The sequence below is a fragment of the Ochotona curzoniae genome, unplaced genomic scaffold (assembly GCF_017591425.1).
Source record: "Ochotona curzoniae isolate NIBS_2020 unplaced genomic scaffold, NIBS_Ocur_1.0 scaffold_4701, whole genome shotgun sequence".
Lineage (NCBI taxonomy): Eukaryota > Metazoa > Chordata > Mammalia > Lagomorpha > Ochotonidae > Ochotona > Ochotona curzoniae.
Window position 1 is genome coordinate 65,717,306 of NW_024467122.1, and position 25,240 is coordinate 65,742,545.

The 25,240-nt window shown below is 45.4% G+C and overlaps 1 protein-coding gene across 1 annotated transcript in view; it reads right to left on the reverse strand.

The window, feature by feature from the left end:
* The window catches only part of RORA (RAR related orphan receptor A), a 710,565-nt gene extending 700,616 nt beyond the window's left edge, over positions 1–9,949 (reverse strand). The window contains exon 1 of the mRNA XM_040968720.1: positions 9,683–9,949. Coding sequence (XP_040824654.1) covers positions 9,683–9,848 — 166 coding nt within the window. The 5' untranslated portion in view covers positions 9,849–9,949. The remainder of the gene's footprint in view (positions 1–9,682) is intronic.
* Positions 9,950–25,240: the final 15,291 nt, after the last annotated feature.

The following is a 25,240-nucleotide window of genomic DNA, read 5'->3' on the forward strand; positions in this document are numbered from 1 at the left end:
CAGTCCACACCTTTGCTTTGAGGAAAGAGGACTGCTGCAGAGAAACACACCCCACCATGCTGCCCGACTGTGCCCAGCTCCAGCAAGCACTAGCTGTAAGATACTCTTCCACTCTGCATCCTTGATCTTCCTTCTTGTTAAATCAGAACATAGGTCTAGATATTCTTTTCCCAAGCTTTAGAATGGCCTCACTGGCTGAATTTTTTAACACTTTTAAAATGTTCAGTGGGATTAAAAAGGTAATGATGACTACAATGCTCTACTACTGATGAGTGATCAATATAATTGAACATTTACTTTTATACCTATGTATATCTTGTATAGGATTAACTGGGGTACATATCTCAGTGTCCTCAATGGAGTTTTCCTGAAGAGCAAGAACTTGATTTTGAATTGCACTGGGACTTCTGAACACATCCATGTACAGGCAACATTAGATAAGAAAGTAGAAAAAGTGGGTTCTAGTCATCGCCTGTTTTCCATTGGAAACACCATATCAGATACATCAGTAGATTTCTATGAGCATCAGTTTAAATGAGGCAGGACTAGGAACACGAACTGGACAAGATGATTCTCAAGGCTTCTTCTTGGGCATTTAGCCCAGTGGTAAGGACACAGGGAAAGATGCTTTTGTCCCACATGGTAGTACCTGAGTTGAATCCCTGCCCTTCCTACTAACACACATGCACGAGGCATGAGGTAGCGACGCCAATCACTGGCTCCATGCCACTCCTATGGAAGCCCTGGATTCAGCTCACAGATTCCAGCTTCAGCCCTAGCCCAGCCAATGCTGGCATACGGAAATGGACCAACAGATGAGATGTCTCTTTGCCTTGCATGAAAATTTAAAATGATAATAATAATACTGTCCCTTCCAGTTCTAACACACTTTCATCTAAATGATGGACCTCATGGGAGGCAGCACGGTGAGTGCCATACATCTCAATGGACTCCTGAAGCTCAATAGCAAAAAATGAGCTTTGGAATGTTCCAAAGAAAGGTGCAGGACCTCTCCCTTCACACTGTGAAATCATACACCTGACACGTTAACAGCTGGGTCTCCAGGACTGGCCTGTGCTCCCACTTTCTGCCTCCTCACGCTCATCCCAAATGGTAAATCACCACTCTGGCCACATCACGTCCATCATCCTCTGTCAACTAAGAAGATCGCAGCAGGAGGACTCATCCTTGGATGATCAAAGCGTGCTTCTTGCCTTTGCTTTCCCAAGGCTTCGTTACCTGGGCAATGGAGAGGTATGGACGGTTAACCCTCCTCTGTCCTGCCCTTTCAGAGATAACATCCCTGTCACCCAAATGTTCCTGAGGACACAGGCAGGTCTGTCACCACTGGGCCTTCCCCTCATCCACTGGCTTTCTCACTGGAAAGGAAAAACGAAAAGCAGTGCCATTTACTTAGGAGGTTTAGGACTTGGTCAAGGTACAGACATTTCCTCTGTCACTGGCTGCAGTCATTCACTAGTTTCCATAGCCTCTCCTCTCTTGGGCTGGCACGCGGGATGACAGACACCTCACAGATTCTGGAAAGGCAGGTCTGCGTGTACTAGCCTCTCCTAGATTTTTGTCCACTCCTTCAGGCTTCTTTAAGCCACCACAGGAGACAGTCAACATGTCCATCAGTTCCCTTAACCACACCGGGTAAGCACAGCACCACACCCTTCACACCTGCTCTGGCTGGGATTCTGAGTATTCCCTTACCTGCCTTTGTCAATTGGCATGTGCAACAAGTTCATCATAACTTCTCAAAGTGTCAACTTCCTCTTTGCCTTGCCCTTGTTAAAGATAATTTAAAATTAGAAAGTCACATTGCCAGCCGCTGCACCGTCAAGGCTAAGTTCATTTTGCTTTCATGCAGAGGCCTCTGCTCCCCACAGGAGCTTCCCTTTTTGCACCTGCAGCCCCCACGCCCAAACCAAACCAACAACCTTCATCTCCACGGGCACCACTCCCTCGTCCGGCTTCACTATTCCGATTTTTCCCTTCAAATACTTCACCTGACAAAACCCATTTGAGCTTGTGGTTCTCCTTTCCTCCCTCCACTTCGGGGAGAAATATCTGAGTCTAGAGATTGTAAAGTCACCTTTGGGAAAGCAGCCTACAGCTGGCTGCCAATTAATCAGAAGACAGAAGACATCCGGTGCTGTGCCGCCTGACTTCTCAGTTTTTACCTTTATGTCTGAGGGACCAAGAAGATTTCTCCCATATAACCTAAACTCGTATGTATGCCTCCTGTTTGGCTGTAACTAATTCCCTCCCTAACAGCACAGTAGTTGATAGTCTGGCATACGTAAAGCAGTGATTACCATTCCTCATTACAAATTCAAACACTGGTCCCTCTTTTTTCTTTCTCTTTTCTCCTTCTCTGTTTCACCTCTATTCTTTGCAACTTGCCTGTTCATCCTTGGTAGCATTCTTTACTTACAAAATGAGTTCAGTGACTTTATATTCTGCATTTTTCAGTCCCACGTCAAGTTTGACAGATTCCAAGGCTTTTTCTTTCCCCCCATTAAGCACAGACTCAGGACGTCACCATTCTTGTCACGTGCATGGTTCCATCAAGTTTCCGAGTGTCATTTATACACAATTTTATTTCTTCTTACTTCGTTCACACACGCCTACCACTTACGTACAGCAACTTCACTACATTCATATTTCATAAACTTCATCAGTATTCAGCCAAATCCTCCCCCGAAGTAAGCTAGGTATTTTTAACAGTGTGCTGCCTCTTTCACGGGCTGCAGGAGTTGTTCCTAAGTGGCCCCCTTCTTTGCACCCTGGAAGGGCTCAGCCATGAGGATCTGTGCAGGAATGCGGAAAAGTCCTAATTACTTCAGGAAGCTTCATGGCAACTCATGATCAAGAGGCAGACACCCAGTAATATCACTGAGATGATGCAGAGCTGGCAGATTACAAAACCCCTCATTTACCCCATAACATTTCCTACTCATCCCAAATTTCTGATGGCATTTCAGGGAAAATACCTCTGATGTTAAACCTGTACTTGAGTTTCCCTGGAACCTCCCAGAGCCTTCACAAACATGTAAAACTTGCACTCTCAGCTATGGTGAGAACTGCTGAGGAGGCCAACAGGACCCTGGTTCTTTGACCTTTAGGAACCCACAGTGCCAATGCCATTGCTAATGTGCCAGTGCATGTCATGGGATAGAGTCTGCAAAAATAGTATGTCAGTGAAGGCCATCATAATCTGTCAGGAAGAAAAAAGGATGTTCTCCCAGCAATACCAGAGAATTGCTTCCCTGTAATTCTTTTTAGCGTTCGCATGTCAGAGCAACCCATCCATCCAAATCATGAGATGTGGTACATCACCCTCACCATGCCCCACCTCCCTCTTCTAAAGACTTCTTCAGGCAATCTCCTTGAGGTATTTATTCCAAAAGACAAATAACAAACATCATCACAGTAATAATAATAATTGGGTTGTCACAACAGAACACCAAGACTTTCCAGCTAAATCTGCAACACGACAACATGGAAGTTACTACCAGGTAACTGCACACCATCATTAACGTAGGAGGGAGAGCCAGGACACAGCCAGCCCCTGAACATGTGGTTCCAGCGACACGGGGTATCCTGAATCAGCGAAGAAAGACCCAGGGGCAGAACAGCATCTCCGCTAGAGAACTCAAAATGTTCTTTATAGATATTGTTAGAAAGTTTTTCCTCCTCACCACAGAGATTTTGCATTTTGTGAATCTACAAAGCCCCTGCCAAAGATAATCCCTTCAGCACATAAAAAGAGGTGGCAAAGCTAGCTGGAGTTCCTGTCTACCACCACACTAGGGAGAAATCACAGTGCACTGGGATAATACAGAAAACACATAGCTCTGTTGCAAATGTAACGGTTTCTTGACTCTTATTCTAGGGTCACTTGTGCATCCTCAATACTCAAAAGAAAAAAGGCAAGGCTCGGGACTGGCTGTGGGGAACATATCAGGCCTGCAAAGCCATATGCCCCAGCCCTGCCAAAGCAAGCTCAGGTGGGATCCAACATGCAATAAATCTGGAGCACATTCATTTTTTAAGCTGATAATTTTGAATGGCCTGCAAACAATGTTCTAAATACCCAAATGCCCTTTGGCAGGAAAAATAGAAATTCCCCATCCCTGCTTCCCGGCTCTGGTAGAAATGCTTCCATCAGGAAAATAAACCTCAATAACAAGAGAGGCAAATACCAGAAGACACAGGGGCTGTGGATTTAACAAGAAGAAAGAAAACAATTTGCAGGCTGGGATCAAGACAGATTTGGTCCAGTTTTGGACACTGTCTCCATTTACAGTTCTATAATGTACAATCAGAACTGATACTCAGACCAGTACCCCCATGGTACTATAAGACCCTCTAACCTCGAAGAAAGATTCAATTACATTCTCAATGTTCTTTCTCGGGAGAGAAAGGGGAAACACACATTTTGAAAACAGACTCGACAAGCAAAAGACCATTGTTAGAGCAACTGATTCATTAGTAAGCTCTGGGTACCCTTGGAGGAAATAAAAATCACGATGTGCTGTAAATTAATCAGTATTTGACCTATCTGGAAATTATTTTTACATCATAAATTTAAAAATGATACATCTTTTAAAGCATCTAATCTAAAAAGTCAAGTGACAAATTTACCAGGATATTTCCAAATGAAAACTTCTATTACGGATTATAGATAACAACAACAAAAAGTTAAAAATCAGAGAAGACAGAAACTCGAAGATAGTCTACATTGACAAAAGTATCTCACACTCGAGTTAGTGTTGACAGCATCTGAAGGCTTTTACAAAGTGTTCCCTTGCTCTGTCTGGGAGAATTTATCAGGAAGCTGGGATAAAATAGGTTAGGAGTCCAGGAGGGAGTGTGTGTAGGGGGTGCCTGCCACTACCTCAACAAACAGGCTGTACCTCACCGGCTCCAGGAAGGCGCAGGGGGTGAGTAGTGGGATGTTCCACGTTAGGAAAGGGCCAAATCCCCACATACTTCTTTTACTTTACACACAGAGCAGTCACATTACAACTCTACCCCCAACCCCTGGTCTGTGGTCGGGTTTTGGCTCCAGGAACAGAGAAGTGCACTTTGAATAAGCTTAGGAAGCAGAGTTCTTCAAGCAACCTGCGAAGGAAGAGCACAGACAGGACCAAAAAAAAGTCTGATCTGCACTAAGCAGCCACTCCAGTGGAATGTGCATTGACACCCCACAGTCCCATCACCACATCACCAAGTCCCTAAAAAGCAGACAAGGGGGACGCTGGGAGAAAACTGCAGTCACAGGAGGATGGCCAGAGGCAAAGAACCCGCCAGCAGCTGATCCGACCGGGACTAGGGAAGGTTAGTTCCGGACACAGGCCAGTTTGCTTCCAAAAGCGATTCAGCTGTCACCCAAACTCCTTGGAACATTTTCATCTGGAGGCACAACTCCTGCCATTAACATTCCCAGCATCCCCTGGGTGTGCAACCCAGAGTGCATGATGTGCTCTTACCCCTGCTACTGCGAACATACAAGCTGAAGCACCCTAGCCACAGGAGGGCTTCAGGGCAGGCTGTGTGCTTTGGTTGCAAAAATAGACATTTTTCTCAAGCCACATACGTTCTGCAAAATTCCAGCAGGTGACTAACACGCCAAGTGTCTGTTGTAAATGTTTTCAGCACTCAGTACTTGAATGCTAGATTAATAATTCAATTCTTTTTAAGAAATAAGGGGGAAGCAACAGAAAAGATTATCATAACCATCATTAAATGCGTTTTCTAAAAGTATTCTATTACATTTTTAAAGGGTATAATTATAAATGTTTTTATGAGCAATTTACTGGAAAATTAAAGTCCCTAGGTTTAAAAAAATAATTATTTCATCTCTCTGGTAAATCATTTTTCTCCTAGCCAGCAGCTTATGCCAACCACGGCACAGGAATGTCCACCTGAGCAGCACTGAGTTGATCCAAGAACTCATCTCTGTGCCTAAGGGAAGGTAAGGCTCCTGCTGTGGAGCCCAGGATTGCAGCAGGAGGGCAGGAAACCACACTTTGCAAAAATGGAATGAGATTGGGGAATTTCACAGGGGTTCAAATTCACTACAGACCCTGGGGACTCAGGTGAACTCAGTCTACACGGAGCTTCTAGAAGGTGCCATGTCAATCCAACTGTGCACTTTTCAAGTGAATCCCATCTTTTGGTTTCAGTGTTTCTGGATCGGGGCAGTGCTGGTGTTCCCAAGGACTGCATGCCCCACCCGGCTATGGTGAAGACAACACATAATATGTCAGCTTCCGGCACACAGCCAATAAAAAGATTCTGCAAAAAGCGTTTTTCACAACAGTTATGTCACAGCACTCATGGCTCCCTATAGTCCCTGAAAGCCTTGTTAAATTACAGATTCGCTGTGGGTTTGTTTCCGCATCATTCTTTCTTCCCCTGTCGCCTCTTGCCTTTCTTTCTCTCCCTGTTGCTGGGTTGTACCAATGGGATTTGAATGACACCAGACATCCTTAATATCTACCAGGGAGACAGCGGAAGAGTTTCATTAAAACTGCTAACAGGCCCCGCACAGCTGTAAGGATGAAGCAAATGGTGTTTCAGATGATAGAGTCACACATCAGATTCAGGAATGGCAGACATGAAAAGCACACAGCTCTTTCACACCTGTATTCTCCAGAGGTAACAATTCAGCAACCTCTCCAAGTCTACCCAGGAACCATCTCTGGAGGTCACCTCAATGACATGAGATTCCAGACCCAAACCTCTTCAGACTTGTAGGGCTGCCTGGCCAGAGGTGAACCCTACTACCCTCTTTGAAAATCAAAAGAATGCTTCCCATTTCCCTGGATGCCAAGTCCTCCTCTGAACTCCCTGAGGTTGAAATGCAAATGAGACGGTGATGATGTTTGCTTTTTCCTTTCAAGTCACGTGCAGCGAGATTTTAAGTATTTAAAAGGCGTAATCACCTAGTGTGTAGGTTAATTTCTTTCCGATATTGTAATTTATGCAACATTAATACTGGGTGCCAGCTCCAATTTTCTTACTGCTTACACTCTGGGAGCCGACTTGCATATCCTGCCAACTCCATTACATCATTTGAAAACCCAAACATTTCCCATTTTCAAATCCCTCTCAACTACCAGGCACACGTACACTTTATTTTCCTACCTGGCTCTTACACACATGCATGCATACACAGAAAGCCTGGTATCCCTGAGGAGCAGACGTCACATCTGAGGTTACAGTCTGCACGTGCACACAATTTCTGGAAGCTATTACTACTGCTGTGTTAGCGAAAGACTGCCTCCATCCCTGACCTTCCTTTTTCCACTCAGACTGTTACATAACCTCGTGCCTGCGTGCAGGATGTGAGTGGAGTGTTTGGGCCTCACCTCCCTCCTCCCATTAAAAGCGCCTAACAAGGACGGACAGGCAGGGGGTTGTGCAAACAATGTAGGAGGGGGTGGCCGTTTGGGGGAGGGTGACGGAGGGGATATAGGTCAGCAGGTCAGCTGTGCAAGATGCACCATGCACATAATTCCTCCCTCTTCCCCTTTTGGTGGTGCCTAGGGGGCCAGTGGTACTGGATGCCCCAGAGTTACATAATTTGCAAGAACAGCAAGTTACGGATTTGCTAGTTGGTTCTGCAGCCTGCCACCCTGATCTCTGTGCAAGAACACCTTCTGGCAAAAATGACACCTGAAGATGTTAATAACACAAGTGGGAGGGGGGTTGGTGGAAGCTCCAACCAGTACAGAAGACAGTTCCCCTTGGATCATGCCCCTGCCCCTCTGTCATCACCATTAAAAAAGAAGAAGAAAAGAAAAGAAGGAAAGAAAAAAAGCAAGCTTCAGAAACACATGAAGGGGATTTTCTCCAGTGTTTCTGATTAACCCTGTTACATAACCCGCTCGCATTCCAAATCCACCGTCTCAGGGTCTAAATATACTCTTTGCAGCCAAAAGCTCTCTGCACACAAACTCACCACGCTGGCGGCAGGTCCAGCCCCCAACCCTTCTGCCCCCTTTTCCTTTCCTCCTGGCCCCAGTCGCCAGCCCACCCATCCTCCCCGGCCCTCCCGCGCAAACCGCGGATCAGCGCGGCCACTCTTCAGAAATCGCCTTTAATTAAATGTTTTTCGCATGTGTCATCAGGATGGCTTATACTGTACTCGAATTCCGTGAATGGGGAATCGCCGGACAGGGGGTGTGGCTTAGGGGAGGGGGGATACTGTAAAACAGCCAGCACATGATCAGCCATATTCCTGCCTCCAACTCTTGACATTTAGGGACAGGCAGCAGCCCCATGGGTCCCCAGTCGCCTCCTCCCAGCCCTCCCCAAGGCGCCCCCACAAACCGAAACCGTTAGGGTAGAGGAGGGGACCTGCCAGACCGGAGCCCACGCTGGTCTGGAGGAGACTCGGCTGGCTCCCCTGCCCGGGGCAGCTCGCACAAGCCGCTTCCTCTGGAGTGACAGGCGTGATTTATGCATTATTTACAACAAGAATGAAAGCTGTGGCTTCCTCCAGCAAACTCCAGACGCATTCAAATAAATAGCCTCTACCCCGCCCCGGAGCGGAGTGAGGCGGGGCAGCAGGGGGGCTGGGAGGACCCACAATCAGGCCACTGCCACCTTTAGGCTTCCCTCTACAGCCTACTTTTTCGGAAGAAGCAGAGCAGGGGGTCACAGAGCCCCTTCCCACAGCCACTTGAGCGCTCCCAACACCAAAACCAAGCCTCCCTGGCTCGGCAGCCAACCAGCAACCAGCCAGCCCCGGGCGCTCGCTCATGGAAAGCTTGCCACCTGCGAGAGAGGGCAGGGCTCCCAAGGCAGGAGTAAGTTTGGGTGCCCAGAGTGATAGATCTCTCCTCCTAGCCGCACACAGTAGCTCCTCACTCCACTGTCAACCCCAGCACCGGGCACCGAACCCGGGACTGCAAACTTGCGCATCCGCCCTCGCTGCGTCCACCCAACTTGGCCAGCACCTGGCGCGCTCGCACCTAGCTTTCTTCACCTCCCCTAACCCAGTGCTCAGAAGACAGTCTCCAGACACCGCTCCTAGACGCCGGGGCGCCCCCACTGCACCCCTAGAATGTACGTTCTCCCTCTCTCCCAATCTGCCCCCTCAACCCCCGGCTCAGTGGGATACTGAAAATGCAACACCGAGGACAGGGGCAGCAGGGGGTGCCCAAATTGTCCAGAGGTAAAAAGGTAAAGGGAGGGCAGAAGAGTGGCCCAACACTGATTTCCCACCCCGCCCACCCACCTCCCCATCTTAAAAGGACACTGCTGCTTTAAAAGTTTCTTTCGCGGGCCCCCCACTCTGTGGCGGGTCCGTATTTTAGTGGGGAGGGATCGCGTTCCCACCCGGCCACGCTGCTGTCCCTGGCGTCTTTGCAGGAAAATCAAAGCCAGGGCTCAGTCCGCCGGCTGTCAAGCCTCCCGCCGCCGCCCCCGCCCCCTTGTGCTCCCGCAAGCCCAGAAACCCGCTGCAAAAGTTTGCAACATTGCTGGAGGGCGGAGGGGGGAGGGGCGCGGGGCGCCGTGGGCTCCGGGTTCCACTGCAGGCTCGCGCGCACCGCTGGACCCTGTGCCTACGGGGCGCCCCGCGCCCGGCCGCCCCCCGCCCCGCCCCGCCCCGGGGGGCTCCCGCCGTCCCCCTCCCCAGCCTCGCTCGCAGTCGTCTTACCTCTGCTGGTGCTCGAATAGCTCTGCCTGCGCACCGCGGCGGGCGGCTCGCTCTTGCGGGCGGATTCCGGGTTCAACGGGGTCTCCCTGGAGCCGGCGGCCGCGTCCGCACCGCTGCTGCCCGGTTCGCTGGCGGCGGGGTCGGGGGCTGCCGGAGCTGACTCCATGTTTTTTCCCAATGTAGAGATCGCTGGAGATGGCGAGCTCCGAGACTCCCTCTATCTTCTGTTTTCAGAGCAACTCTATGGTACCAAAAAAAAAAAAAAAAAAAAAGGGAGAAGGAGATCGGGTGAAAGCAGGAGGGAGAGAGCAGGCGGCGGCGGCGAGAGCGCGAGCGAGCGCGCGGAGTGGCGGGGTGGACGCGTGTGTGCGCCGGGAGGCGCGGGGAGGCGGCGCCGGCCACAGGCAGCGCGAGCGAAAGCCGCCCCGGCCGGCCCCCACACACACTCCCCACCCTCCAGACCCCAGACCGAGAGCCGCGCACTGGTTGCCAATTTTGGGGAGGTGGGGGAGAGAGGGGAGGAGGAGAAGAAAGGAGGTGGGGGAAGCGTCCTGGGCGCCCCAGTCCTCCCCCTGGTCCCAGCCCAGGAACAGAAATTAACACCAGAGCTGATTGTGCTCCTGCTTCTGAGACTGTCGCTCTCCGCAGCCAGCCAGAGACGAGACAAATCCGATTATCCGCGCTCAGGCTTGGCAGGTAGCTTGCGTCCGGCCCTGCCCAGGACTGTAGAGAAACTAGGAAAGGAGTTAGAACTAGCCTGACCGCCCCCAGGAAGAGGGGAGGCTGGGAGGAGGTGGTACTTTCTGGTTTGGGACGAAAAGGTTTTCCATCTCAGGCAAGTCTTGGTAGATTTTGTGGAGTCTACACTCGTGGTGGACAGCCAGTCTTTTGGTGGGGTTGCAGGAAATGCCTTCCAACTCCTGTGCCCTTTCCTCCGAGAAGGATCCAGAATCCATTTGTCAGGGCACTTTCTACAAGTCAACTTTGGCCTGACTTGTCCTTGCCATGCAGGGTGGATGAAATCAGCTGTGAGGCATCTTATCTCCTGGGTAGCTGCTAATTGTCAACCCGCACTGGTCCGTTTCCTATTAAATGGACGGTCTCATCCATAAAAGATGGACTGGAGAGGACTGAATAATGTCTGAGGATAGAATTCAGATCATTAACAATTCCTAAGAAGTCACATCACTTCTGCTCCCTCCTCTAATGGAGACTCGCCCATCGGCTAAGGAGTGCTTGCTGAAATCCAAGGAAAGCTGAACCTTGTGAAAGGCTACCTTCGGCCGAGCACTGGAGCAACAACACCAAATTTATGGGAAAACCTCCACTGAAGGTAGCCCCCTTGGTCTTCCTGGGAAGTGAGTCCAACTTTTCTTCTCGCCTGCAAAGGACTCTACTCAGTCCTAGTTTTTAACATATATTCCCCACCTTCCTTTCAAAAGGCTCAAACTTTTGACAATAAACAGTATTATTATGTACCAGAAGGTGGCATAAACACCTGTCTTGAAGAGGGTGGGGTGAGGGAAGGGAACTTGAGAACACTTTGCTTCCACCAATTTCCTAGTCTGCAAAAATGCTTTTTTTCCTTTTAACAAGAGAAGGAAAGTGCCTAGTTAGATACTAGTTCAAGAGTAACTTACGTTTGCCAACTTTCTCACTTGTGTGTATGACTGTCACAGATCTTGATCTGATCGCAAATACACAATTCTCTGTGATAATGAGCAAAACCTGTCGCCCACTTTTCAGAGTGATGTAAATCAGATGTGAACAGCTCTGATACCTTAATGCAGTCTCCACAAGGATCCCTGACTTTAGCCTGTCTGTCGGCACCTACAAACAATGCCATGATTATGTCCTCCACCCCAAATCAGATGTACAAGTTTCCCTGAGCACCCAGCCACAGACTTCAGGAGCAACCTTCACATTCTTTACCATTTGGTTAGCCTGTTAATCATGTTCTTGAGGCAACTGGCCTTGTTTGTCACACTTGACTTTTCCAAGTCCACAAATATGTCACTAGCACACAGTTTAATAAACAACTTCCTGTGGGACCACAAGCATCCCAAGATTTGTGAACTGCACTGTATATATTGCGCCAGATTTTGAAAAATACTTGTTTTGTATTTCACCTATAGTACTATATGGAATCCAAGGGGCTTAAAATAAAATCCCTGACATGCTTTAGATAGGCTAACAACCTGTTTGTGGTTTGTGGTTAGGTGTGTTCCCCTGGGCCTTCAGTTGACTCTTTCTTCCTTCTCTTTCCGAAGTGAAATCTGGTCATCATTCCAGAAAATGACCCTAGTGACCTTAATCAGTGATGATCAACTTTATATTCCCTTCAGAGAGGGAGCCTGGCTTGCAAAACGCCTTTTCTCCTAACAGTGGAAGACAATTACTGCTTCTGCAATTTAAAACAATCCGGAACTCAAGTGCTTTCCCCAAGGGAAAAATAAAAGTGAGTTAGCTACATTCCTTGACTGTCAATCATCTTTACGAAAGTGTAAATTACCAGGATTGGGGAAGCATTTGAAACTTGAAAAGCCCGATGATTAGATTTATATTTCTTTCCTTTCCTCCTGCCCCTTTCCAGATGACTAATTAAGGCTTTCCAATTTTCCAGACATTTGCAGAGCTAGGAGCCTCCCTTAGACCCTGCTGGCTGACAGAGGCCAACAGTGTCTGCTTGAACATGATCTTTTTATTTTCCTTGGTTCTCTGACAAAGGCACAAGAAGGCTACGTTTGTTACAAGAGGTGAGCATAAATCAAGCCCCAACCCTCCACCACTCAGCATCCTCTTTCTCTCCTCATCCACGCAAGGACCCACCGTATTGTCCTTGCCAGTCCTAAGTTCCTCTCCTGGCAGCAGCACTAGTTTTTGTTTGTATGTTTTCTCCTTTAAGATGATTTCTGGGAATCACAGAGTTACTTTGATTCTAGTTTTTGGCTCGTATTCCCAGTTCCTCATATTCTCTCAAATTAGCCAAGGGCTAGCAACTGTACCTCCTTGACATGTGACCCTCCATTCAGCTGCCATCAGTGCCAAACCTCACCGATCCACTTCTATTCCCTAACCCTCCCAAATATCTGGCCTTCATTTGTCTAATCCATTCCTGCTAGCACTGCCAAGTTAATTACCCTGAACTACAGCTCTCATTTCCCACCGTGTCACTCCCCTGCTTACAAGACTTTAATGGTTCCCTCTTGCCTATCCAATTAACTACTAACTAGTCAACACAGTATCCAAGCCTCTTCCCCACTTATGGCTGCACTCCCACGCTAAGGATGGCAGGTTGATTTCATCTCATGGATGAACTCCTGAAGTTGGTTGGAGAGGAGTGGGCTGTGATTGATTAAGGCTGCCTCCCATGGGTGGAACCTACAGAGTATAAAATGCAGACCAAGAGTCAGCCAACTGCTTCTATCCTTACATAAGCCCCACAATCCACGTGTTGTCCCTCAGGTCATGCCACATGCTGCTGCTCCCTTCTCCTTTGAGTTCAGGATACTCATTGTTGCCTGCCTCTTTTCTCTAAATGCCTTTTCTATTTGCTGAAATCTGTCTGTCTTGCCCATTCTCAGTGACAACCCCTCTAGTGAGCCTTCTCTGGTTGACTCCAAACCAAATATTTGGCTTCCTACTGTAGCATATCCCTCTTAAGGCACTCCACTCTGTGCAATGATTGAGCATTTGTTTTGTTGCCTTTGGCAAAAGTTCCATTTCTAGAGCACAGGGGCTTGCGCACAGTAGGTGCTTGTTAGAGTTGGTAGATTTAGGGAACAGAGTTGATGTGCAAATCATAAAGCTGCCTGTCTACGCAGTGATGCTATGGCACAAACAGAATGGAAATGGGAGCATTTCGACTTTCCATCACTTGAAATAAGCCTTTCCTTCTGGGATAAAACATTAGTTGACATGTAGAGGTTGTTAAAATTTATATATGCAAAAAAGTTGACAGTTATTTTCTTGCATTTCTTGAAGTGATAGAGGGAAGGAAAATGATAGAAATATATAGTAGAATTTCCCAGGAAGTGTGGAGTTTTCTACAATTGTTAAGAACAAAGAAGGCAGAAAATTGAACCTGAATGCCCACCCAACCAGGGTCTTTCAAGAAACCATTAGGAAGCTAAAGCTAGGCCATAGGGTGAAGATAGAAGGAGCTCAGAAGCAGGTGCAGGCCAGCTGCTGGACCCACTAGGGACTTCGGCGTTCCTCAGCATGAGCCTCAGCCAGGCATGTCAAGTGTAAGAAGAGCTCTGCATCCAAATCACAGAGGCATGAACAAACCTGAGCCCCTTCTGGGCCAGGACAGGAGATCCAGACTTGGCAGACACTGGAAATAAAACCAGAGGTTGACGTGCACCTCATCCTGCCTGGATGATCCATTCCTCTCCCATTTATTAAGTGAGGAAACCAATGCAGGAGAGAGATGATGAGTGGCATGGTGCGACAGCTTTGGAGCTGTCCAAATTCAAGACCTTACACTTTCTGACATGATTTGTGTGGTTGAGGGAAGTTCATTAGTAGTTACTATACCTGTGTTTCCTCCTCAACAAGGATGAGGACTAGTGGGGCAATTAGATGAAGAGAACTTTTATGAACTGCTTGACCTCTCAAATTGTACCAGCATTCTTTTGCATTTACAGGACATAGTAAATACTGTGCAGAACTGCACTGACCAGGACCACAGTCATTAGTTACAAGGCGCTGTTGACTGCTTAAAATACAGCCAGTCCAAACTGAAACTGAAATTCACATGTATTTCTTAAGATTTACTATAAAAATGTAAAATGGCTAATTAGTAATCTTATATGGTATGTATGTTTCACGTTAAGCAGAATATATTATTCAAGTTAATTTCTTCATTTTCAACTTTCTGAAATCTGGCTACTAGAAAATTTGGAACTTCTGAGTGGTTTGCATTACAGAGTTTTGGACAGGGATAATAGAGAGTTGAGTTGGGGTACACAGTGGGTATTCGAGCAGTTCAGTATTAGTCATCACCAAGGGCTCCACTAAAGGTAATCCTGGGCCAGGTAACAACCGTTTTGTCATTTCACGAAATCTTAATTGTGCTGCTGCTATTTCAGGGCATTTTGCTGGAAGGTAAGGAAAACAGAAAGCTCTTGTATCTTGTATGGAGAGTAAGATGTGCACACACAGTTAAGCAACATTATGTACACCTTGTAAAATCATTGAGAGAAGAGGCTTCAACAGTCATGGAGACCTCCACAAAGCAACTAGGTGTCTTTATTTCAGCATGTGGACAGGAAGAGTTCCATCCTGGCAGCTGATGTTCCCCATGGGAGCTTCTGGGTCTCGGGCTGTGCACCTCCATGGAAGAAAGGCAGCTACAAACACATAAATACCAAGCATCAGGTCTTCTGTGGCCTGGGATTCAGAACAGCTTCATCTGAACTTCACATGGGTGGGGCACAGTGATATTGTGTGAGGCACAGGAACCTGCCAATGAGTTCACTAGCCTTCTTAACCAGCTTTGAAAAACACAAGGTAATGAAGGCCACGCGGCAAGCTCATTGAGTGAAAGGCCTTTCCTGCATCCCCGTACCAAGTACTGGGTCTAACACATGATAAATGCCATGCTGGTTCACTTTATGAGTGCAAACTAATTAGATCCTCCAATAATACGCCACTTGCTAAATATCTGTTAGATTCTAGCTCCTTTCTCATGCCTCATACTTACTTTATACACTAAGTGCCTGCACTTTGCCTCAAAGTAATTTACTTTTCTAAGGTTCCATTTTCCACCCATAAAATGGACATGGTAGCCATTTGTTTGGCCAATAACAACAATAGAGTTAGTGATGGCAAGACACAACCATGTTTTTGAAAGTGATTTGGAAAATCCAGAATACTGTCTCCAATAGAACCATGTTATGTATTGTACTGTGTGACTGCCAACACCCATGTGTGATCATTGAGCCATAAAGATATGATTAATGCAATAAAGGAACTAGCTTTTCCCCCTTTTAAGTAGTCTATTTTTAGATTAGCTCTTACTGTTCATAACAAAATTGAGTGGAAAATGCAGAGACATCTCATAGGAGATGCTATCAAAACCTCAATGGAGAACGCATATTATCTTTTAATTTTATTATTCCATGAATTTTGAAGTCTCTTTCTATCACAAGTCCCACAATGCCCAGTCTCTCTCACTGTCAACATCTTGCATCAGAAAGGTATATTTGTTATAATGGGTGAACTTGCAGTGACATGCCATTACCAGACAAAGCAGACAGTTAATATTAGGGTTCACTCCTCATGGCGTTCCTTCTCTGGGTTTTCATAGATGTATGACACATGCCCACGGCTAATGCAACTTACAGAATATTTGCCCTAAAAATCCTTTTTGCTCCAACTGTTTATCTCCACAACCCCCGGTCACCAACTAATCTTTCTGCTATCTTCACACTTCTGCCCCTTTGCCTTTATTTTTCAGAATGCCATAAAGTTGGAATAATATAATACATAACATTTTCAGATTGGCTCTTACAGTTAATAATGGGAATTATTAACTGTGTATTCATGGCTTAACAGCTCATTTCATCGAGTGCTAAATAATACTCCACTGTCTCAGTGAACGACACTATTTTTCCATTCCCTTAGTGAAGGCCATCTTGGTTGCTTCCAAGTTTTGGCAATAATGAATAAAGCTGCTATAAGCATGGTGTGTGGGTGTTTATGTAGACACAAGTTTCCAACTTCTTTGGGCAAATACCAAGAAGTGTGATTGCCGAACTGCACTGGTAAGAAAATGTTTAGTTTTGTAAAAATGGGCCAATTGTCCTCTTAGGCGGCTGTACCATTTTGCATTCCACTGGCAACAATCAGAACCCTGCTTGCTCCATGTCCTCATCAGTGCCTAGGGTTACAGTTCTGCATTTGGGCCATTCTTACAGGCAGGTTAGTGGCCTCATTATCATTTTAATGTGCATATGTTATTATACCTTAATGCACATTTTCCTATGTGTACTTGCCACATTTGGTCATTTTTTAAAATGTATTTGTACATTAGTTTGCTGAGTTTGAAGAGCAAACTTTGTATATTTTGTTTATCAGTCCTTGAACAGATGAATCTCTGCCAATATTTCCTGTCAGTAATGGGTAGTTCTCTCATTTTCTTGACATTGTCTGTTACTGAGCAATTTTTAACTTTCATGATGATCAACTTACCAATGTTTTTCTTTCATGTACCATACTTTGGTGTATTGAATAAGCCAGTGCAGGCTGAGGCATCTCCCCTATGTCACAATTTTTTTTTAATTTATTTTCATTGGAAAGGTAGATTGAGAAGGAGAGACAGAAAGACCTTCTGTGTGCTGGTTCCCTCTCCAAATAGGCACAATGGCCAGAGCTGATCTGTTCTGCAGTCAGGAGCCAGGAGCTTTTTCAGGTCTCCCACGTGGGTGCAGGGTCCCAAGGCTTTGGACCATCCTCTACTGCTTCCCACGCCTTCCTAGGCCTTCCCAGGCCAGGATTTAAGTGGAGCAGCTGGAACATGAACCAGTGCCAATATGGGATCCTGGCACAGGCAAGTAAAGGATTTAGCCTCTGGGCCTAGTTATGCTATATTATAAGAGTTTGATAGTTTTGCATTTTATACTTAGGTATGCAATTCATTTTGAATGAACTTTAGTCAATGAACTTTTATAAAGTATTTATTTTTTTTTAAATGAAGTTCTCTAGCTGTTCATGCACCATTTGTTGGAAAAATAATCTGTTATCTAATGCATTGCCTTTACTCTTTTCTCCATTATATTACCTATACTTTATATATATATATACATATATATATATATATATTTCTGAGATATTTGGTTCCACTGATCCACTTGGTCTGTTCTTTTATAAATTCTACACTGTCTTCATTCCCATTTCTTGAAATTGTATTTAAATTTTTTTTCTGTAACTTTAGTTAACATAGTGTTACTAAGTTATATCTAGCCAATGGTCATTGCTTAACAGTGCAAACTGATTAATAAAAAGCATATTCTTTTGATCTTCTGAGTCTCCTTGATATGGACATTCACTCAGAGATCTTTACTTGGCGTCTTCTATGACAAAGATTCTGCAGGGAATTGTGAGGTGAATCAGGTAGAGCATGTGTCTTCTGGGAGGAGTAAGGTAGTTTATGTGATTGTGTATTTAAGAGATGAAATAGCAAATGCCATAGAACAGGCTCAGAGGAAGGACTAGGTGAGGAGGACTCAGTGATTCCTGCAGGAGAAATCCATGCAGGCTTCCTTTACCAGCAATGTTTCCTGAACTGGAACCAGGATTGAAGATACTAACTTGGAAAGTAGTTATGAGTCTTTTGCCAAGAGAGCTGAAGTGTCTGACTCCATTTATTTTGTCCAGATGGTCAAACACAAACATTTTTTCCACTGAAGAAATACAGAAGAATGTGTCCTGTGCCAGGCAATATCCCAGATGGAACACATCTCACACATACATTCCTTGTCATCTATGGGTCTCAAACTGTGGCTCTGACAGCGGTACCAACATCAGTGTCATCTTGGAGACTTACGAGAAATACAGATTCCCGGGTCTCAGCTAAAGTCTGATTTAGCCTGTCTGAAAGTATGTCCAGCTCTGTATGTGGTAGAAAGTGATGCATGCTGAAGTATAAAACTCCCCCTTCTAGATCCAACACTACTTGAGTCATAAATGCACAATGTGGAAACTGTAGACGTTAAACGAGAACTCGTTAGGGAGGGAAGAGCTATGCTTGGTACACCTAACAAGCTTTTTGACTTGAGACACGGCATGCTCTCAGACTTTCAGCACTGCATAAGGCACCCCACCACAATGGAGGCTCTGCATGTCTCACCATTTGTGTTGTACTTACATAGAGAAGCTCTTTTTCTCTGTTCTTCCACAAAAACTTGCACAGAGCTTAAGTTTGAATTTTTTTTTTAATGCTGCCAAACTAGCCTGAGGCACTGATGATTCAGAATGCCAGTTCTGCCCTGGTGGAGACAGATATTTAGATAGAGGCCCTGTGTGAAACTGAGTAAGAAATCAGCAAGAAATATTTTTTTTTTTTGCTTAACAGATCAGAAGGGTGACAAAGACGGTAGCAGTGCTCCAAAAAGCTACATCATGGTAGATGTTCTGGGTCAAACGTGGCCTTCTGACATGCTAAAAGAAAGGCTCGCTTGCCACACTGTAGCTGCCCATCTCACTCAACATTTTTTTTTCTATTTTAGGTATGCCAGTTACCTCTTAAACAAAAATGCCATCTAACAAATCACCCTCAAAACTGAGTGACTGATAACAAAGAGCAGCAGTCTGTAAGCAGTCTAAGGTTGATGTGGCCTTGGCTCTGGCCCAGGGATATGGGTTGAACTCTGTTCTATGCATCTTTTGTTCCTGGGACAGCAGTTAACAGAAACACTCTTCTTATTGTACTGAACAAGTACATAAGAAATCAAGCTTATTCATCCATGTGTCAGACCTTTGTTCCCAGCCCATTCCTAGCATCCCACGGGCAAGAACAAGTCACACAGTGAAACTGTAAGTCAAGGGGAGGGAAAGGATCTTCTGCCTCCCAAGAATCCATGGTCAAGGTGTGAAAGTGTTGTACCACTACAGGGGAATAAGTAAATGAGGCCAATAATTCAGCTATCTGGGATGGCTTATTTCTAGATTAGAGGTTCTCAAGTTTGGCACCTATAATAATCACCAGGGGACTCTTGAAAAACCAGTGGTTTCATTGGTTTGGGATGCTGCCCAGACTGGAAGGCGAGGGAGATGGTGGTACTGGAAGCCACCCAGGTGATTCTAAGGAGCAGTCAAGTATGAAAACCCCTGGTGTTAAACCCAGAGCAACTGATTAAGCTTACACAATTTTGATCTCTACTTTGGAAAGGAGTTCTCATCTTTCCAGACCTTTAACAATGAAAGCAGGAAAGTGTATCAGATGCAAATTTGGTTACATTCTGTAAGCCTTGGGTCACAGTAATAAAAGGGAATCAGGAGAGATTTTTCTGAGTGTTGGATTTTAATGAATCATTGGTGGTTCTGTTTGTTACTTATCTATCATTACAGTGAAAACACCAATGTGGGTGTTAATTGCTAACTACCTTTCTGGAGAAAAGAATCCTGCTACATAATGAAAAGATCTCCTTTCTCCAGACATGGGGCACCTGCACAGATAATAAGTTTCATTTAGTTTGATATTTTCCCTAAGTATGTACATTGAGCCAATTTTTTTTTCTCTTTTCTTTTGGTACCTTCTGGCGTTCAAGGTTGTATGAATACATGAAAGTTACAAAGGACCTTACAACTCTTTTGAGGCCCTTATAAAGATCTCTTTGAAAGGGGCTGTTTTGCTGCACATTTTGAACACAGGATGTCAGGCTGATTAAAATTGGTGTCCTTCTCCTTAGTAAGCCAGGCCTCTTCCCACTGGAATTTTTGCCACTTGAGGATATGTTTGTTCTTAAAACTCTCATGTCATTCATTCCACTGCTAATTGTATTTCACAAATTTCAGTCTGGGATCTTTTTAAGCTTCTTTAGAACAAAGAAAACAAAAACTATTGCATAATAATACCTTAAATTTTTTTTCTGTGTATGGGAAAAAGACAAACAGTATTTTAAGGACCACTCCATGATATAGAAAAATCCTTCCTATCTCCCAGGAATCTTCTAGATACAGTGATCAAACAAGACATCCTCCCCCAAATTTCCCAACATGTTGCCTGTGTCATAGACAAGTGCATGGGTTGGGAAAAACAAGAAGATACATCACCAGCTTGCATATTATGTTCCCCCTATGCTGACTGACAGCTTTCATGGTTCCTGAGATTCTGAACAACCAATCAGATGATTAAATTTTAGATGACATGCCTGTGGCTAAGTATCAATGCTTATGCACAATTCTGGGTGTGGGAGAACTCTGTGTAGAACAACGAAAATATCAGAAGAAAGAAGGAAGAAGACACTGGCCCTGTGCATGAGTCACTGGGAACATATTGGATACATTTATCAGAGCAGGAAGCAGTATAGAGTCAGTAACATTTCACTTTGACACTTACTTCACATCCAAAAGTTAGATCCACAAATATTTTCGTCCAGGAGACATGCTGTCACAAGAAAGAAAATCAAGACTTGGGTCCACACAGCTGTGTTCCTTCTTAGTGACTTTTTTTTCCAGGGTGACATGACCAAATAAGGAGGCATCATCAGATACCCACCACACTTTTGGTCTTCAGGGGGCTGAAGATAGGCATCCCAGGACTGCTTCCAAAAAGCCGTGTGACTTCTGAGAAGTTGCAGAACATCTCTGGGATTCAGTGCTTTCATTTGATGAATTAGATGACTTCTGAGACCTTTCTGAAAGAACATCTAATGGCCCAAAGCACACAGGGCATTATGGAGGATGCTGTGTTAGAGGGAGTTGTGTTATGAGAGGTGCACTCAAGCACAGGTTCACGATGGAAGAGCTCATTAGACAGAAACAGATACTGTGAACCAGAAAGGACAGCCATGGCCCTTAAGTGATACAAGGGAACCAGCGAGGTCAGTGAAGAATTCTGACTGCACTTGACCTTTTGAATGAGAAACTCTGCCAGCCAGCAACATGTTGTTAGCAGCCTCCTTCCTCCTGCAGGGAAAAAGGTGAGCAAGTGTGACCAAGATCACATAACCTGTGGTGGCATGACTGACATAGGACAACATACTCCCAACTCCCAGTGTCAAGCTGACACCAAGCCTACCTGTGAATACTCAGTGCATCTGTTATAGCAGTTTTGATTTCTCGGATAAGCCACTTCCCTCAGCAGATTTTTTTTTAAGATTTATTTATTTTTAATGGAAAGTCAGATATACAGGGAAGAGGAGAGACAGAGAGGAAAATTTTCCATCTGATGGTTCACTTCCCAAGTGAGCGCAATGGCTGGAGCTGAGGCAATCCGAAGCCAGGAGCCAGGAGCTTTTCTAGGTCTCCCACGTGGGAGCAGGGTCCCAAGGCTTTGGGCCATCCTCGACTGCTTTCCCAGGCCACAAGCAGGGAGCTGGATGGGAAGCAGGGCTGCCGGGATTAGAACCGGCGCCCATATGGGATCCTGGTGCATTCAAGGTGAGGATTTTAACCACTATGCTGTCATGCTGGGCCCTAGCAGATTTATTTTTAAGAGATAAATCAACTTCTAGCACTGTTAACAGGTTTCAATTTGTGTCTTTCCACCAAAAAATAGTCACAAGCCCTGAACCAACTAGTTACAAAGGGTTAGCTTGAGTTCATGGAGATCTATTCCTAAACAACTGGAGACTCACTTTCTCTGGGATCCAAAGCAGAAATGTATCCCTGCTAGAAACTCAGTCTTGGGCCCAGCAAGATAATATTAACAGTTAAAGTCCACCCCTGGAACACACCTGGATCCCATAATGGTACCTGTTCTAATCCCGGTGTCCCCACTTCCTATCTAGCTCCCTGCCTGTGGCCTGGGAAAGCAGTTGAGGATGGCCCAAGGCTTTGGGACTGTGCACCTGCATGGGAGACCTGGAAGAGGCTTCTGGTTCCTGGCTTCGGATTGGCTCAGCTCCAGTCATTGCAGCTGCTTAGAGTGAACCATCAGATGGAAGATCTTCCTCTCTGTCCCTGCTCCTCTCTGTATATCTGACTTTCCGATAAAAATAAATACATCTTAAAAAAAAAAAAGAAAGAAACAGGCTTGACCTGAAAATGGGGGCAGGGAACCCTTCCTGCTTTGTGGAATTACTGTGAGCATTATAATCAAGCAGCAAAATTTTGTGCAATTTAAACTGTGGGGAGATGTAAAGAACCCTTATCCCTCTATATATGTAAAGAAGAAGTTCTCCAACTGAGGAAGGCTCAGAGTGTCAGGTGTCACATAGAGAGGAGGCTTGTAAAAACACATTGCTGGCTGGCAGAGCTTCTCATTCACTAGCTCCAGTGCAGTGTGAAAATTCTTTGGTCTAAAATGGTTCTGGTGTTGGCTCTGGTGTGGCTGCAGGAGGGCCAGGACCCACTTGGAGAACCATTGCTCTTGACACAGTTTCTTGGGTCAGAACGATGTCTTGTTTACCTCTGCGGCACTTCAGTGCCTGGTGCACACAGGAGAAGAGAAGTAACACTAACAGGTAATACAGATACTGTGATATGTGCTTCACTTTTTCCATTGATCGTTTCCTTTAACCCTTAATGTGACACCCCTCCAAAAAAGGTCTTGTGATCCCTCCTACTTTTCAGATAAGTAAAGTGACGCTAGAGGCAGAGAGTCAGTAAACTGTGAAGCCAAGCTTCAAACTGAGATTTATGTAAATCAAGACCTGTGCCATTAACTAAAAACTATCCTGAATATAACCAGTGGTTGCTAAAGGTTTGTTAGGTGGGTGAATGAATGAAAGATACTATAAGAAGGAAAAATAATGCTGTAATGTTGGTGACTTTAGAGAGGCAGGGCAGTGTTATGCATGACCCAGTTTCATAAGGATATGGTCAACCAGGGAAAGAAGTGGTCACTGGGGATCCTGGGATAACACCTTATAGGCAAACCTACAGAAAGCTCCCCTGGGAGCTGATTCTAAGCAAAGAGAAATGGGACACACTCCAGGGCTCCAGGTCCCCTCTCTCATTCACTAACCTTGGCTTTTCTTCTACTGACACAGCAGTCCAGTAGGTAGGATGAGAACTTCAGAGCATGCCAGGGACCATTCTCCCCCTATTTGCCACTCTTGGCTGTCCATGCATCAGTGGGAGAAATCTGAGCATGCAACCCTTGACGTGGAGGGAGGCTTTTTTTGCAGATGTGCACTCTAAGTCACCAGGGGACCGTTTGGTTAATTGCTGCTTTCAAAGCAGTGAATGGTACCCTGGTGGCCTCCCAGACTGATTGTATTCCTAAAAGTGTTTAATTTGTCTCTGGGGGATAGTTGCATCCTGGGAAAATCTGGTTAAATGAATAAACGAATCTTATAACCAGGCAAGATGGAAGCTATCAGAAAATCATAAAGCTAGAAGGCACTCCCAGGCAACAGCAAGTTCATCCCCTTTCCCAGCACATGTTGACCACACAGTCTCCGGTCGGTGGTGCTTTCTGGTGATTTCAGTGGTGCACCAGGATGTTACCCTACCCTTTGACCTTCAGGATAATTCTGCCCAGCTAACTTACATGCCCCAAGTGATAACTTGAGCTCATTTCTACCCTCTCATGGTCTTGTGGAAATGAGGGACAGATGATCCACTGCACCTTTTGACTCAAAATCACCTTGAGCTTGATGAGAGACATGGAACTTCTAGTGAACAACTCTCCTTCTCACTCCTCAGTGCAGAATGTATATACCAAGAACTACATTATCATACACTTTGGGTTGGGGAGAGAGAGACAGAGAGAATATGAGGGAGAGAGAAATAGAGAGAGAAAGCTTTGATCTGATAGAATGCAAGATAGAGGCAGGCATGCAGGCAGGCAGGCAAGCAGAAAGAAGTCCCATCTGCTGGAGAGAGAGAAGGAGGGAGAGAGAAAAAGAACTGGTTCGCTCTCTAGGTTCCCTCAAAAGCCCCAGTTGGAGCTGGAGGCAGGAGCTTGGCATGCATTCCAAGTCTTCCATACATGCTGCAGGAACTCAAGCACTTGAGCCATCACTACTACCCCCTCTGGGAACTGCACTGTCAACTGCAAATACTTTAAGTCCAGCAGCTATGAAGGTTTGTGTGTGTGCTCACCTCATGAATTGTCCCAGCAGATCTGCTCTGCCCTTCACAGTCCTATTACAAACTCTGTTAGCCACTAGACCAGTAGGAAATCACATATGGGCTCTCCCAGCTTCCATGTGGAAATGACACTTCACCATTCCTGTTCATAGTGCATGAGCCAAAGCGACTGTACTGGACACACCTAACTCAGGAGGCTGGGAAGGGAAATGATAACATGCTCCCCAGAGGAAGTGCAGGTGATACCTGGTAAGTCAGCACATTCTCTGCATCAATCAAGGAACAATCCTGAATGGGAAATTCTTTGAAAAGCTATTTTTTATCACAAAACCAGAAATACCTAGAGAAGAGCTCAGTGATGGTTTGAGTGGGTAAATACCATAGGAAGATGAATTGATGATGCTATATTTTCAACAGTATGTGTACTTGGTGGGAGTTAAAACCATTCCAAAAAATTAAAGTGTCCATCTCAGGTAGAAGTAACCTGTTTCAGAACAATCAAGGAAGTAGAAGATTAAATTCAAATGAGCTAATTAATGCTTTTTATCTTTCAGATCCTATACTGCATGTTCAGAGTACAAAAATAAATATGAGACTATACTTGATCTCAAAGAACTTAGAGCCTATAAGGGAGATAGCAAAATTAATAAGTTCATTATACTGTGGTAGAATATCAGGGTGAATTGTGAAGGCTTTAGGAGCCAAAAGAACTGAATTTGCATTGCTGATTCCACCTACTGAATTGCCCTCTTTATGGATTGCACATAACCATTGAGGCCTCCTTCCCAGGGCTGGAGAGAATTAACGGAGATAATCCATGTGAAACATTTACAGCACATAACAAACACAGTG